This window comes from Haplochromis burtoni, unplaced genomic scaffold (genome assembly GCF_018398535.1).
Source record: "Haplochromis burtoni strain Fernald_Lab_line unplaced genomic scaffold, NCSU_Asbu1 Contig_275, whole genome shotgun sequence".
NCBI classification, from domain to species: Eukaryota; Metazoa; Chordata; class Actinopteri; order Cichliformes; family Cichlidae; genus Haplochromis; species Haplochromis burtoni.
This window is the reverse complement of record NW_024582636.1, coordinates 182526-198769: the sequence shown is the minus strand read 5'-3', so window position 1 is coordinate 198769 and position 16244 is coordinate 182526. Positions and strand designations below refer to the sequence as shown.

Here is a 16244-nt window from a genome sequence, read left to right as displayed (position 1 = left end):
ACGTTTCACCACAGTGACTCTTAAAAATACCAGTTTCCCCTTTTTGCTAAGGACCACTGCAGTGCTGAATTTTTAAATAAATATGAGGACCCGTGTAGAAAAATTGTGGTGATATATAATAATTTATTTACCTAAAAGCTAATACTTTGTGGATGTATCATTGGGGCAACAATGCTGAGCCCACATCCATTATTACCCCACTAGATGCCAGTGTTTCTCTTTAACCATAAAAAAGGTGTCACCCTTAATTGCTTAAGTATATGTAATGCCACAGCGCTATATTTCCACTAAGTAAAAATGTAAAAAAATAAAATAAAATAAATAACACAATTAAAGGAAAAGGTGCTACAGACTCAGTTGCTTAGTATTTTTATTTCTTATTTTTATTTTTTGTAAACAGGCATTATTGGAGACAGCCAAATTTCCGGAAGAGCAACTGGTGAGAGTTAGATGGACGAGGAAGCGATATTTGTTTAGGTTTAGCCTGAAGAACGCACGTACTTTTTTTCATCACAAAGTCTGCCTCTTTATAAATAGTTAACATGCCTTTATTTTCCCAAAATCCATTTGACCAAGATGTTGGTAAGTGAATTGTTGTCTCTTTGGCCCTTTGAGTGTGTCACAGCCAGAAGCTAACGATAGGGCCAGTCACACTAGAGGCTAATGCTAGCTTAGCTCGAGTTGTTTATTCGCTAGCGCTACGTGATAAGTTACTTTAGGGCTGCCAATTTTTGTTACAACACCATATACCAGTCCTGCTAGCCTTTGCTAGTTTGTACCTGACATATTGATGTGTTGTCGACCTCTTTTATTAAGTTTCCAGTTCATTTGTTAGTATCAGCGATTGCTTTGTAAGAAAAAAAAAAACTTGGTGATTCATATAAACTCACAGGATAACCGCCATTACAAGATCAGCTGATCCCAAATCAACTCAAAATACGTTTATGGTTCTAGTTTTATCTACTTTATCACACAAATACCATTCGTTTAAATCTCCTTTATCTTTTTTTCTGTTTTCGTTGAAGCGTATACTTTGTTGATGCTCGAAAACGGTGAAATCCCCATTGCGGTTCACTTGACGTTTCACTTGGGAGGATTTGGTGTTTTCCTTTGTTTTATGTAGAAACTAAATGAGGTTTACATATTGGTGTATTGGTTAGACAAAAAAAGAAGTGGATTGAAGATGTGTCCGTGGGCTGCAATTGTTAGTGATGCCTGTTTTCAGTATTTGGAGTTGATACGTCATTGGATAGTTAAATGTGAAAATAATATAGTAATGAGTCATTAATGATTACAATTGTTGAAACCTTTTTTTCTCTCCGGCTGATGATTAATTAGAAAAGCTTGGTCAAGTCTAATTAATCAATCACTCTCTGGCCTTTCGGGTTTGGTTGTTATCTGTCTGTATTCAGATGGGTGTAAAATTAAAGGAAAACTCTGAATGTTTCACCCCAGCATGGCGATAATCCTGCTGATTTAACATATTGTGGCAGTCTTCTGCTGGCATTGTTTGGGTCAGGGTGTCCCTTTAGCGAGAACTGTCAGTGAAAACAAATGTAAGTTGTTCGCAATAATCGCTGATGTCCTATGACCTTCCTGTTCTGATGAATAGTCTCTTCCCACATGACAAACGGGTTATCTATAAGGTATATGAGTTAAATAATATGGACTTCACACTCATGAGCTCCTAACCCAGTTGAACATTTATGGAAGATTTTGGACCAGTGTGTTAAACCTCACTTTCTACCACCATTTTTTAAACATAAAATAAAGGGATATGTATGTTATTTATTTATTTATTTTTAAAGGGTGTTGTTTTCCTGTAGTTGAGGTCTAGAGTCTTGGAAAATCCATGCCAAGCCTTTCTAATGACCCAGCACCTTTCTAAGACATTTTATATCGTGTTTCCCTTTAATTTGTCAGCTATCCTATGTGTTTTCCTAGGCTTATCCTATGTAAATTTTCATAGACACTTCCTGGCTGAACAACTTTATCTGACTGTGCAACACTATAGTCCTTGTATGACCATACAATAGAGCACTATTGCACTAGAGAGTCATGGGAGTGACACTATGAGTCGGAAACGTCATACAAGTAATTTGCTACCAGCATATTATGAAACAGTGGCAGGTCACTTTGCATGTCAGAACACGACTTAACATCAATATCGTAGAGATCAATATGGTTTATGTTGTGATTTTTCTTTTAACTCAGAAGATAATGCAGTTCAGTTGTTAATGAGGCTTTTCTTTTAGCTTGTCAGCTGCTGAACGGGTCACAGTTTAAAGTACTTAAATATTTACATGGGATTTCTAAGTGTCTTGTCACAATAGGCCATTAGGAACAGGTTGCACAATAAAAACAGCAACATGTAGTTGGCTTATAGAACTCTTCCACACTCATTTTGAGTTCGATAGGTGACAGTATAACATAAATTAGATGTACAATGTGCCAGTTAAGGGCTTGCGGCTCATTTTTATATTACACCATGCATTTGGCATGTCTTCCCACATTTTCTTTGGAGATAAGCACCCACAATGCCATTGGAGTTATTTTCTCACTGGAGCATATGCACTAAATCTGCATTTTACATATTTCCAGAGAAGGCAACCAATGAAAACAACACAACAGATGACTGGGCACTTATCATGGACATCTGTGATAAGATTGGAACAACAGCCAATGGGTAAGCTTGAAAGTGCCATCTTCCGTTGAAAATTAATGGCACATTTTGATTTGAGCAGCCCAGTGGCCCCGGACACTTAATTTGAAAGTGTTTCATACTTGACGACATCAGCAGTACCCTCAATCCACAGACTGTGTTCCCTTCTGTTGCAGACCAAAGGACAGCTTAAGATCCATTATGAAGAGAGTCAACCACAAAGTGCCTCATGTGGCGATGCAGGCTCTTAATGTAAGTTTGTTGCTTTACTATTTAATTTATTGTATAAAAATGGCATCACAAATAACTGCAAATGTTTAATAAATCAATAGATTGGGTCAAACACCTCTCTAGTTTTGGGGTTAGAAGTACAGTTTACTGGCATTTGGGCTGCAAACCCATTTCCTTTAAAAGGATACAGGAAAGAAGACCCTTTCCACGCCAGTATTATTTAAATGAAATGAGGACTGTGAGACCTGTTTGTCTGAGTCATTGTGAGCTAATACTGTCACATGACCTGCTCTATTCTTAGATTTCTGTCTTTAAATTATTGAGATAATTTCAGACTGTTGTCATCAAATCCCACCTCTAAACTCACCTGCTGTTAAAATGTGCTGTAAATAATGAGTGGCTGTCTTTTTACTGCGATACTTATTTCACTGTCTTGGCTTGCAGTTGCTGGGTGCTTGTGTATCAAACTGTGGCAAAATATTCCACCTGGAAATCTGCTCAAGGGAGTTTTCCAGTGAAGTGAAGAGCATTCTTAACAAGGTATGAAAACTTACCTGGTTTGCGTTTCTTTTTTTTTTCTTTTTTTTTTTTCTTCCTTTTTTGGGGGTGGAATCTTATCCAGAGAATTTCTTGTCCATGTAGTCCTTCAAACTCAGAGGAACTTTAAGTTTAATGTTACAGTTAAAATCTTAACCAATGCCAGACTCCATAGCTGTTTGTTTTCATGTCTTCTTTAGGCACACCCTAAGGTATGTGAAAAGCTAAAGGCTCTGATGGTTGAGTGGGCAGAGGACTTTCAGAAAGATCCACAGTTGAGCCTGATTGGGGCCACCATCAAGTCTCTGAAAGAGGAGGGTGTCAGCTTCCCATCCCCATCCTCACAGGTATATTGACATGATGATTCTGAGAAATGTAACAAAGTCATTTAGAAGTCTTATACAGTCTTTACTTTGCAGCAGCTGCACCTGAGTTTTTATTTTATAATTCTTTGTCATACTTGATGCCAGTATAACAGATAAACAAAGTGTAAGTATACTGTATTTGCAGTATAAATAAAGGCCTCTTTTTGTAAAGTATCAGATTTTACATAAGCTGATGTTCTGTTAAACAATATTTCACATCACAATATAAACATTTTACATTGTGTTTTATAGTGACCACACAATCTACCTTCTTTTTTTCTACTTGGAAATAGTTTCTTCTTTTAAGCTAGTAATATACATCCCACATCCAGTAGGGTTCACTAGCGTGCTGAGGCTGGAATTGTAGCCATGATTTGACCTCAGGCTAGTGTAGTGATTGTGAAGGTTCAGGCTGGGTGGAGTTTGTCTGTTTTGGAGAGTGTATATATGAGAGGAGCTTAGAGTGGAATTTCCTCTTCACATATTTCACATAATTCTTTGGAGGTTTATGTCATAGAGTCTGACTTGGTAATGGTAAGAGCTGTTTTCTAGTTTCTGTTCTGCTGCTTAATGTGTGTGTGTTTTTTGTTACACAACAAATCTGTATGTGCCACAGATAAAACTGGACTTTGACATCAGTTTCTCATAAAGCATCTGACATACTTGAAGACTAATTCTAATAAAGCTGCCACTCAGGGGATAACTATTGTAGCCTTCAGTAGAAACGTAAATGTGCAACACATCCTTTTCCGCACAATAGACAACTCAGAGCATTAAATAATAAACAACGAATGACAGTGATGTGAGTTAGGGCTGCGCTGATTTAAGTATTTCGAATAATTTGATGAAAAAAAATTCTCCACACATTCTTTGCTTCGATGGTTGGTTTAAGGCACGGCTCTGTGGCGCACCATTGTTACAATGGAAACGCCATAAGACTACAAGCAGACCTGCAATACAAACCTTTTTAAGGAGCAGCGTGTGAATAAAAAGTTTGATATTAAGCGCACGCACACTGATAACACAACAGCAGCAGTGATGATGAAGCTGGTGCAGTTTAATGTGGAGCCAGAGTCTGTTTACACACTGCGACGAGCACATGCAGTGGAACTGTTAACTTAGTCTGAAACATGTTTAAATTATACAGCTTGCTGAGCAACGGCCCATTTTACAGGGGTGAGTCTAAAGGGGGACATGAGGTGTACTAGACCATGTTTATTATTTATCAAGATTTTCATACAATTTTTGAGATGATATAAAAATACTGTCTCAATTAAATTGCCTTAATATTTTAAAAAAAAGAAGAAAAATTACATCTTTTTTCCCAAGCCAATAAAAATATACATGGCCCAGTAAAACTCTGAGCCACTGATCTTGAGGGTTGTTAGGTTGGACAGTGAATTATTGTTAATATTAACGTCTACACCATCATAACGTCTTGTTTTCAGGAGCTCAAAAACTGTGCAACAAAGCAGAGGGCAAACATCAGAATGCTGATATGCTCACTTCTCTTCATAGAAGCCACCACATTCTCCTCTAAAGGCTTACAGACACAAACTCTCATTCACTGCAAACGTAAACAAGCAGAAACATATGTACACAAACTCATAAAGCCTTTGAGGAAGACAGAGTAAAGGTAAATGTTATGGCTTTGACTCTACTTGAGATTATTTAGATATATCTTTGCATTTAGGAAAATGTTTTCTTTAAAAAATAAAATTGAGTATGACACGTAAATACAAAGGGTTTGTTTTTTGTTGTTCTTCATGGATGAAACATACTGAAGTAGTTGATAGCTGCAGCCCTAATATCAGTAGTCTAAAATCCCTTCGATTTTATTTGCTTTCTCATCCTGGCTTTGTTATCACTGGCTGTGCTCCATTTGGCTCTGATGGTGGTGCGCTGCATTTCCTTTTTCGGGATAGGCTGGCAAATGTGCCTCAGTGGAGAGCAGGTGGCTCATGTGGCAGCAGGTATGACATTTAATCTCTGTCAGCTAAGGGGAAAAAAGCAGCAGGCAGCGTGACTCAAGCTGTGGCAGCGTTTACCTGTTTATTTATTTACTTATTGTCAGTTTGGATTTGGCCGCACAAACTCAAGCTGTAATGAACCGGTTTTCATTTTTCCCGTTTCTATTGTTTAGCTTCTGGACATAAAATAATTAACGAGACTGCTCCTGGGAGTATTTGTGTCTAAAGGCTAGAGACACATTTCTGAACAATATGTGATACCCAGCATGAACTCCAGGTGGCACCGTGTTTTTAAAAACATTTTGGTTTTTCATTTAAAGTCTTTGTGCTTCATTCTCCCTCAGGTGCACTTATTCTACACTCTGATCTGACCTTGTCTTTCTATACTGACCACAGGGTTCCAGCACAAAGGCCAACCCATCAACTGCAAGCAAACCAGTGGATGATGATGATCTTGCCAAAGGTAAAGTTAGTGTATTCCATTCATTTTTTAAAATCCAAAAGCTCTACACAGATTTCATAGAAAGTAATCTGATAAAAATACATGTGAAAGCCTTTAAATTGATTCTCCGTGGCTGAAAATGTGATTGGAGCACCTGCCTTAGAGCCATTTGCATTTTGAAAATTAAATGAATCTGGAATGTGTGCCAAGTCTGTCTGTGCTAAATACCCTTTCTTCATTTCCACTTCTCTTGTTTATTTTCTTCAGCTATCGAGCTGTCCTTACAGGAGCAGAAGCAGCAGGCAGAGACACGCCCCATGACCATGACCTCTGACCCTCCAAACTATACTAATGGCGGTGGGGGGCAGGAGGCTCGGAAGGTGCGTGCGCTGTACGACTTTGAAGCAGCTGAAGACAACGAGCTGACCTTCAAAGCTGGAGAACTTATCCTAGTGTTGGATGACAGGTAATATTTTATAACACTTCCTGTCATGAATCAGCTCTGCTATATCCTCCCAACCAATAGATAGCACCGTTTTACCGACATCGAATGAAGATCTGGATGTGCAAAAATGAGTTTACTGCAGATGAGTTGTTTACGTAGCTAAAACTGAAAATGTTCATTATCCAGAGAAGGGGACAGGTCTGTCAGGTTAGAGGGCGCATTCAGTCATTAGCTTTGATCTATACTTTACCATTGAAAGTCCCAGAGTATGCACGACCTTTAAGATCAGACAGTCATGTTGCTATATCTTCATGGATGTTGAATATAAATACCATCCCTGCCTTGTAATTTCAGTAATAACCCAAAAATTGATGTAATGTCTAAATAAAATATAAAAATAATATATAAATGAAATGATCTGATGTCAAAAACTAACCTTTGATAAGTTATTATGACATGGCGGTAACCACTCCTCCATGCTCATTAATTGTTTTGAAACAGAAATTTAATCAGTGTGGTTCAAAGTACATGCAGTGCAATAGTAACATCTGTCAGTGATAATAATGTTACAAGGTTTGTTTGCCTGTTGGAGATTCATCCAGAAGTATGAATATTTTTAATATGAGATATTATTTTTAGGACTTAAATGATCTGTAAACTCTGTTCTGCAAGTAAAACTAGGCAAACGTCAAAATACTTTTTCATACCAAGAGCTCTGAAAACTCACCATAACCGCCTTTTCTAGAGCTGCCAAAGACCACATCAGGGCGAGAATTTTTAGACTTCTTGTTGTAATGGTTCTGACTGGTATGAAGCTTAGCCAGACGCTAAGTATGGCTTTCTCTCAGCTGCTCCTTGACTTTGGTTTTATGTTTCCGTTTACAGTGATCCAAACTGGTGGAAAGGAGAGAACCACAGAGGAGTTGGGCTTTTCCCCTCCAACTTTGTCACAACTAATCTGAATGCAGAGCCAGAGCCAGGTTGGTAGCTCCTTAAGGACAGACTCTTGTTTGCACCTCCTGTTGAGCATATTGATTTTATTTCTAATCAAATTATTTCTAGAGCTGCTAATGTAATTGAACTTTTTCTTTCATAGTTACTTATGTTGATAACCCGGCAACTCCAGAAGAGACAAGCCTGGAAACCAAAATAGAGCCTGAGCCCGTCTTCATTGACGAGGTAGCACATTTCCTCAGCGATTCTTCATTTGCAAATCCATCTCTGTTATTTTACCAACACGTATCCGTTCACGTCTTTCTGCAGACGAAGATGGACCGAACGCTGGCACTGCTGCAGAATACAGATCCTGCAGATTCCACTCCTGACTCCCTAGAGCTGATCCAGCTGGAGGGTAAAAACTTTAATGCCACTCTAAATCTAGTCAAACTGTCGCTGTCAGCTGCAGTCAGTGTGAGCCGTGCTTTTGCTTTCTAACCTCATTTCTCCTTTTCTCTCCGTGGATGTAAACAGGTGCATGTGCACAGATGAACCCACTGATTGATGAGAAGCTGCAGGAGATTGACAGGTAATGTGTTAATTATATAACATTTCTCTATTATTAATCAGATTGATCATAATCACGATATGCACAGCAAATGCAAAAGGTTCTTCATCCAGTACTTGGGACTAATGCTTGTTTGTGTGTGTTGCAGGAATCACTCAGAGTTATCAGAGTTGAATGTGAAGGTTTTGGAGGCACTGGAGCTTTACAACAAGCTCATGAATGAGGCTCCATACTACTCGGCCTACTCCAAGATGCAGTCACAGTATCCTCCAGCCAGCTCTGCTGTGGGCATGCAGGTCAGAATAGTCTTACGTGGCTCTGATTGCTAAGAGTGACTCTCAGTCGTAAATGACGTCGAAGCTGAAACCTTGTATACATCCGTGATGTTTAGATAGCAAGCCGAATAGAAAAAATAAATAATGGCTGTTGGCAAAATATTGTTTGCATATGTAAACATATGGAGAATTAGCAGGACGCAGAGCTCAATCATACATGTTTTAAGGATGTTTCTAACATGTCTCATTCACACATGTTTTGCCTCTAAACTAGTTACTAATCTTAGACTAGTCCTGATGGCTTGATATTCAGTCAGCATTTTTTTTTTTTTCTTCCCTGGAGAGCGTCACAGGCTGCCGGAGCTTTCTCAGCAGATGCTGTTTTCTTGGTGGTGATTAATGTCACAGTCTTTCCCTGGAGATTTAGAAAACTGTCCACTTCGCATAGCAGGCAAAAACCAGAGCTCCTTGCAACTTATTATTTTCCTTTTTCCAACTGTCAGGATTTTATTGCACCTGCAGTAACGGGGACTTGGTTAAAAACAAAAATTTAAAATGACAAAAAATTCTGAAAATGTTAATCATTTAAAACGAGTGTTTTATCAGCATCATTTCTGTATGCTGAATAAAGACTGAACACAGCAGATCTTCTGTCTGAAGATTACGTAAACTCAACTGTTTTCCAATATTATTTAATTTGTAATTGTATAACTGTTTTTTATATTATTGGTATTTGTTCTTTGAATATCTCTGTTGGTGCACGTTTCTCTAGAGGCTGGCTATTTGTGTAACATAGCTCACCAAATCTCATTATTTGGGGCAGCTGCTGGTGACCTGCTACTGACTGAGGATGTTTGTAGCATCTCAGACAATGAAGGTTGTAGTTTCTGGATGTAGCAGTCTCCAACTAGAGCTTAAAGGGTGGTGAAACTAAAAATAGCTTCATTATATGTCTTAAATAAATTCAAAAGATAAGGAAATTGTCATCATAGAGATTTGGATTATTACAATTCTTGCGCAGTTCTCTTCATTTGTAATTTGTTTGCATTCATTTCAAGTAGCTTATACAGATTGCTAGGTACAGATGTCCCATAATCACACTGCTATAGGTTTTGGTTGGAGCAAAAACAACACAGCATCAGTTTATATAACATGAAGGATTTTATTTTTCTTTTGGGGGGGGGTTAGTGGTCTGAAAGATCTAAATGACTACAAGTTGACTTAAACAGGGCTAGTCGAGGACTAACTCATGCCAATTTCTCAGCTGTCTGTTTAAACAAAATGCAACCAGAGCAATAGGAATGTGTTACAAGACTGCTTTATACCCATCACACTAACACTACTAACTCTACAGTAAGCATATTGCGAGAACTAGCTGTTTATTTAAAAAATAAGCTACCCATATTAACCACGTGTTATACTAAATAGGCAAAGGGAGAACTGTTAGCACTGTGACAGTCGGGAGGTGGCCAGTGCAAATGAGTTACCAACACAAGATAAAACTGGAAAATATAATTTACATGTAGATATGAATGCATTGTGAGCAACCCTTCTCCTAATTTACCTTCCTCATGTCTGGTGACTTAGATTTGGATGTTACAATTTATAAACTGTTAAATATTCACTAATAAATACTAGGACCGCAGTATCGTAGCGTGCCGGCAGCTGCAGCATAGGTGTAGTAACAGGTCAGTATAAACGCCAAAACAAACCAAGCAGCACCTGCTGGGAGTGGTCAACCAGTTTTTCTGGCTCTGTTCTATATTTACTGGGAAATAAGTTCACTGCCAAACTCTATTACATCCTTTCAGTGCATTCACTTATCAGCAGGCTCCTCTCCTGCTCTTCTCAGGGCTACCTTGGACCAGCGGCACCCCCTTATCTTCCCCCATCCATGCCTCAGATCCCCTCTGCACAGCCCTACAATCTGCCCAGCGACCAGCCTGGACCTCTACACTCACTACCGCCAAATGTCTCAGCTCCACCCAACACCTTACCCAACAGCCAAACTGCTCAGCCGCCCTACATGAGGTAAGAATAACACCTCCGCCCTTTTAACAAGGACGTTGAAAGTCAGATTTTTAATCACTTGATGTGTCTCCAAATCACCAAAAACATTTTAATTTGTACATCATAATGAACAGTGTAATTGTCACTGACATAGCCGTCACATCACAAGGGAAAATAACAAAAACTTGTGATACGCTTTTCTTCTCTCATAAATATACAGTGGTGTGAAGAAGAGTTTGCCCTCTTCCTGATTTCCTTTCTCTTGTATGTTTGTCACACTTAAATGTTTCAGATCATCAAACAAATTTAAATTTAAACAAAGATAACATAAGTAAACACAATGGAGTTTCTAAATGATGGTGTTTATTGTTAAGGGGGGAAAAAAACAAAGTTATGATGACCCTGTGTGAAAAAGTGATTGTCCCCTAATCCTAATAACGGGTTGGGCCACCCTTAGCGGTTTTACAGCCCCATGGAGAAATTTTAGCCCATTCATCTTTGCGAAATTGTTGTAATTCAGCATCAACCACGTATTTGAGGTCATGCCACAGCATCTCAATCAGATTCAGGTGAGGACTTAAATCTGGACCTAAATCCAAGTCTTCATTTTGTTTTCGTAAGCCATGCAGAGGTGGGCTTGCTGGTTTGTTTTGGGTCATTGTCCTGCTGCAGAACCCAAGTGAGCTTCAGCCTGAGATCACAAACAGATGGCTGAACATTCTCTTCAGGGTGTTTTCTAGTCTTCCAGGTCCTGAGGCACTAAACAGCCCCAGACATGACACTACCACCTCCATATTTTACTGTATGATGTTCCTTTTCTGAAATGCTGTATTACTTTCACGCCAGATGTAACGGGACACACACCTTCCACAAAGTTCATCTTTTGTCTCGCCAGTCAACGGAGTATTTTACTAGAATTCTTGGGGATCATCAAAATCCCCAAGACTTTCTTTTCTGTCAAAACTGAGACGAGCCTTGAGGTTCCTTTGGCGCAGCAGTGGTTTGCAGGCCATTTTTGCCCAGTCTCTTTATTATGGTGGAGTCGTGAACTTGCAGGCATGCAGTTCTTTGGATGTTGTTCAGGGGTCTGCTGTGATCTCTTGGCTGAGTCGTCACTGCGCTCTTGGGGTAATTTTGGTCAGCCGGTGCCTCCTGGGAAGTTTCACCGCTGTTCCATGTTTTCGCAATTTGTGGATAATGACTCTCACTGTGGTTTGCTGGAGTCCCACAGCTTTAGAAATGTCTCTGTAACCTTTTGTAGACTGAGATTATGTTGTTCTTATTGGATCGTGGCATGATGTCTAGCTTTTGAGGATCTTTTGGTCTACTCCGCTTTGATCGGGCAGGTCCTATTTAAGTGATTTCTTCATTGAGGAAAGGTGTAGCAGCAATCAGGCCTGGGTGTTCATAAACACTTTAATTTAGAAACTGCATTTTGTGTTTACTTGTGTTATCTTTATCTAATATTTAAATTTGTTTGATGATCTGAAACATTTAAGTGTGACAAATACACAAATAAAAACAGGAAATCAGGAAGAGGAAAAACACTTTTTCACACCAATGTATTGTTCCTATGGAAACACTCTTTTAGAAAACCGAATTTGATCACTACTAACAAAATCATATTACCTACCAAGCATATTTCTCTAGAGGATGTATTGAAATGATAGATTCATGAATTTGTTGACCTAAATGTCACTTGTGGATTTATTTCACAGCAGTGGTTTGAACGCTGCGTACATGAGCCAAGCCACAGGAGCTCCTTACCCACCTCAGGCAGGCATGACCATGGATATGTCAGCCTACCACAACTCCAGCATGCCTCCTGTGGCCTATCCTGTAGCAGCTCCCCCTCACCAGGCTCCTCAGCAGCAGCAGCAGCAGGCAGCATATTATCAGCAGCCTCTTCTGTAAAACTAACACAGGGCAGACCTGAGAAGATACACCCTTCAGATATTTCAGTTGCTAGTTGTGTGTTCATTTGGTTTACCTAGCACGCATGTGTGTGTCAGGTTATTGCTTTAGGAAAATTCCTTTGGCTTTTTATTTTTGTTTTTTGTTTTGTTTAGTTTTTTTTGTGCCTGTCAAGCTGAACAGGACACCCCCTGGAAAGCTGAAATAACTGATGCGTGTATGTAACGCAGGTCTGCTATGCATCCAAGTCAAAACTCGGCTACTGTATGTGAGGCTTAACACGGCACCGACAGTTTTCTTAGTCTCCTCGTTTATCATGGGTGACTCAAAGCAACGCTGGTTTTCTCAAACATCATCAGTCGGCGCGAAGAAGAGTTGGTTTTGCTGTACAGGACCATGCAACAAGCCGTCATTGTCTAATTTGTTTAGGAAATTAGCATATTACAAATAATACATCAACACCATGCTGTTTCTGAATTGAACTGCGAGTCTTCTTATTGGTTAAAGAGGATTAGTCCACACTAGCCTAGATGAGATAAAATGTTATTTTCTTCTTTGTTTATGATCTGTTCACACAACCTTGTCTGCAGACGCAGCATTTTGGCAGCCCTTAAAGCCTGATACATCAACGATGCGATAACGTGCTCAAGTTGGAATAAAATCGAGTAAAGTATTCCTTGTAGCTCTGAGAGTAAAATGCAAGCAGCTTCCAAGTCTTGTGCACAAGTGTGGCTATCAAAATCTCTTTCCTGAGAGGGATCGCTGAGAAAGCCAGCAAAAAAATTAAACAGCCTGCAAGCATGTAGAGTAAATGTGAATAAAAATACAATCATATGTTGTAATGTAGGCAAGGAAAATGGAACAGTTACTGGTTTGTTTGTTTTTCTTGTTTAAGTCTGCAAGTGGGTTCATATGAAGGTATGAGCCGTTTATCCTGATCATCATCTTGATTGCAACACTCAGCTGATGTAGTTTATTCATCTGCAAAGACTGAATTCGTGAGTTCCAGCTCAGGTGCTCTCTTCAGCACAAACATGTGCAGGTACTTAAAAGGCCAGATCTCCCATTTCACTGTTCTCATCACCAGCCACCAACGCTGTAGCTGATCAGTGTCTCTAACAGAATTTAGAAGTGCAAACTCTATTTCTCAATTGTCAGATATGTTAACATTGTAAATAATTCAGAAATGACGTTCCCATAGACTCTTTGCCTTGTGCATTCTATGATTACATTTGACATATTTAATTATGTGTATGTGTGTGTGTGCACATTTGTTTTTTCTCCATGTTTGTGTGTGTTTGAGTACTTTCCCAAAAAGAGGTTCGTTGTCAATGTAAAGCGACACTGATTTTCAAAGGTTTGGGTGAATGGATAATAGATAAACGTCTGAATGGGTTTGGTAGTCTGGTAAAATGCTGCATCTCTTCATGGTTCTAACATCATTCTGTCTCTTCTATGTTTTATGCAAATCCACAGCACATTCTTTAATGTGTATGTACTAAAACGTCATAATTGTCATCAGCATTGCCTGTACTTTGATATATATGTGGAGACATGAAAAAAGTGGGTAATTATTTTTACTGGGCTTCTGCTTTTACTTTTATTTTCTTGGCAAAATGTAAACGACAACATTTTTTTTAAATACACAAAAAAATCTTTAGTCAAACTGAAGAAATAGATGTTTTTCCCTCCACTTAAATTAAAAGCTCTCATACAGTCTTTTGGGCTGCTGCAGTAACTCCACACTTCTAACTTTAGCCAGAACTCAATTTCTGTTAAGCACCTCTAATGTTAAAGGCAGTGTATATTAGATGTAAAATATCTGGATTTGTCAGTGACTTTGGCATTGCACCTTAGCTTTGTAAACATTTTATTTTACCACTGAATGCCTTGTTCTTCTGTAGAAATCAAACACAACGTTGGGAAGCGACTTCTGTCTCTGAATCCTCTGGAAGTGTATAATTGTTTATATTTGAAATATCCCAGGAAACGTTGTGTCATCCAGGATTTTAAAACTGCTTTTGTAACAGAGCAAACTGTATAATATTCTTCAATAAATATACTTTGAAATAAGAGAAACTGCGTGTGTGGAAGTTGATTTTGTTCTTTTAGCGCCGATTCCTCTGAAGCTGTTGAAGTAATTACATTTGTACAATTAAGAGAAGGGTGATTAAAATAGAAACTGTCCACCTACAGTAATTAGCCTCTGCTATTCCCTGCACACATCCCCATCTGCATGACATGTACAATCCAATAATATGCTCTACCCAGAAGACATGATTTATTAATTGCACTTGGCCTTTTTATAGCTTCTTTTTTTCTTTCTATTGGATACACTGGAGGTTATGTGAATGCTAGAGATGGTTATAGGTAGCAAAGTGCAGGTAAAACTGTTCTTCAGTTGCAAAGTCAGATTCTTGCCTGCTCTTCCAGGATACGTGGGAGTGTGAATAAATGTTTTCGAGATTGTCTGAAAACAGCACAGCTGGTGCCTTGGTCTGCTGAGGATGGCTGAGAAGATTCCCTCATCTGTTGTTTGTCCTCGTGAGATATTTTTGAGTTGAAAATTGGCCTGTTTTTAAGTGAAGAATGCAGCACGAAACTGGTGGAAAGTGATTACGTAGGGCTGCAAATGTGTTTATTGGAATATTTTAGTTTAGCATATAATTTTACCTGTTTACAGTTAGCACTTCTCATGAAAACATTTGGAGAAAACACACTTGAATATTCATGACTGAGTCATTCTAGCAGTGTGCCATAATAAACGGTAAATAAGAATAAATAATAAGTAGGACCGTGGTCGATCTTTATGGAGGTTACTGTGGTTTTATATACCTTATGAGGGTGCTCTATCAGTACTTTACTGCAGCCACCTTCATTTTGTTGCTTGTCTGTGGGTCAGATAGATCACAAAAATGACCATTTGTAAAACGCAAGCTTCTGAAAAGTTGATAAAGAACCTGGCATCAAAGTATGGACCAATCTGAGAAATCAGAGTGAAATTAAATCTGTAGAGCAGTGGTGTGAAACATAAGGCCTAGGGACCAGGATCGGTCAGCAAAGATTCAAATCCGGCCCACTGAACAGCTTTGAAATAATGTGAAGGAGGGCATAGATTTTGGACTTGCAAGAGAGTCTGAACAGCAATTTACGGCCAGGGGGGGGATCTTGAGAAATTTTCTTAGGGTGGCATGAGGGTGGCAAAGAAATCAAATGGGGTGGCAAAATCGAAGCCCCCCCCCAAAAAAAAAACCCACTCATGCAGGTGGTTACATATGGTTAAAATGATTTAAATGCAGTAAGTATACAAGTTTTTCATATAAATAAAGTCTATAACTTAATTATTGGCTGTTGCCCACATAATTACACACTTTAGTTTCATAAAACATGTGGGTTTTGACCTTATGTACTGTATAGCCTGTATGATAAATAAATATGTAGCCAATAAGTATAAAATCCAGAAAGTTACACAACATGAGGTGCTTCATTTACAAACACAAGTCTAACTTAAGTTTCACTGTTTTTTGTTATAAAACAATCACATTGTTACAGCTTAAATTACACAAAATGTCAGAAATCTGCACTGTCATGAACAAAAATGTAAACCTAATTTTTCATGATTTGTTGGATTAACCCACTGAGGTCTGAAATACAACCGGCCATTTTTGACTCCTTTTGAGTTTACGTTTGTATTTTACCCTCAGATTGTTTAATTTTCTTTTTTCTTTTCAGCTCAACTGAATTTATTTATTTATTTGACTTTCTTTTTATTGTTTTTCTTTAAACATTATACATGGGGTAGGGGGGTAACAACAACAACAACAACAACAACAAAAAGATAAATACAACAGGTAGGATAACAAAAAAAACCCATGTTGGATCTCCTTGT

General features: G+C 38.6%; 1 protein-coding gene across 2 annotated transcripts; it reads left to right on the top strand.

Annotated features, from left to right (window-relative positions):
* Positions 1-421: 421 nt before the first annotated feature.
* Positions 422-14434, top strand: stam2 (signal transducing adaptor molecule (SH3 domain and ITAM motif) 2). Of its 2 annotated transcripts, none has more exons than XM_042227662.1 (14): positions 422-582; positions 2602-2686; positions 2839-2914; positions 3338-3433; positions 3631-3777; positions 6162-6228; positions 6475-6673; positions 7538-7632; positions 7749-7831; positions 7916-8003; positions 8123-8177; positions 8305-8452; positions 10284-10462; positions 12163-14434. In XM_042227662.1, the coding sequence occupies exons 1-14, from the start codon at positions 543-545 to the stop codon at positions 12353-12355; spliced, it is 1551 nt and encodes a 516-aa protein (XP_042083596.1). In that variant the 5' UTR covers positions 422-542; the 3' UTR covers positions 12356-14434. The 2 variants fall into 2 exon arrangements, with proteins under 2 accessions (XP_042083596.1, XP_005940136.1); XM_005940074.3 differs by having other exon boundaries at positions 12160-14434.
* Positions 14435-16244: the final 1810 nt, after the last annotated feature.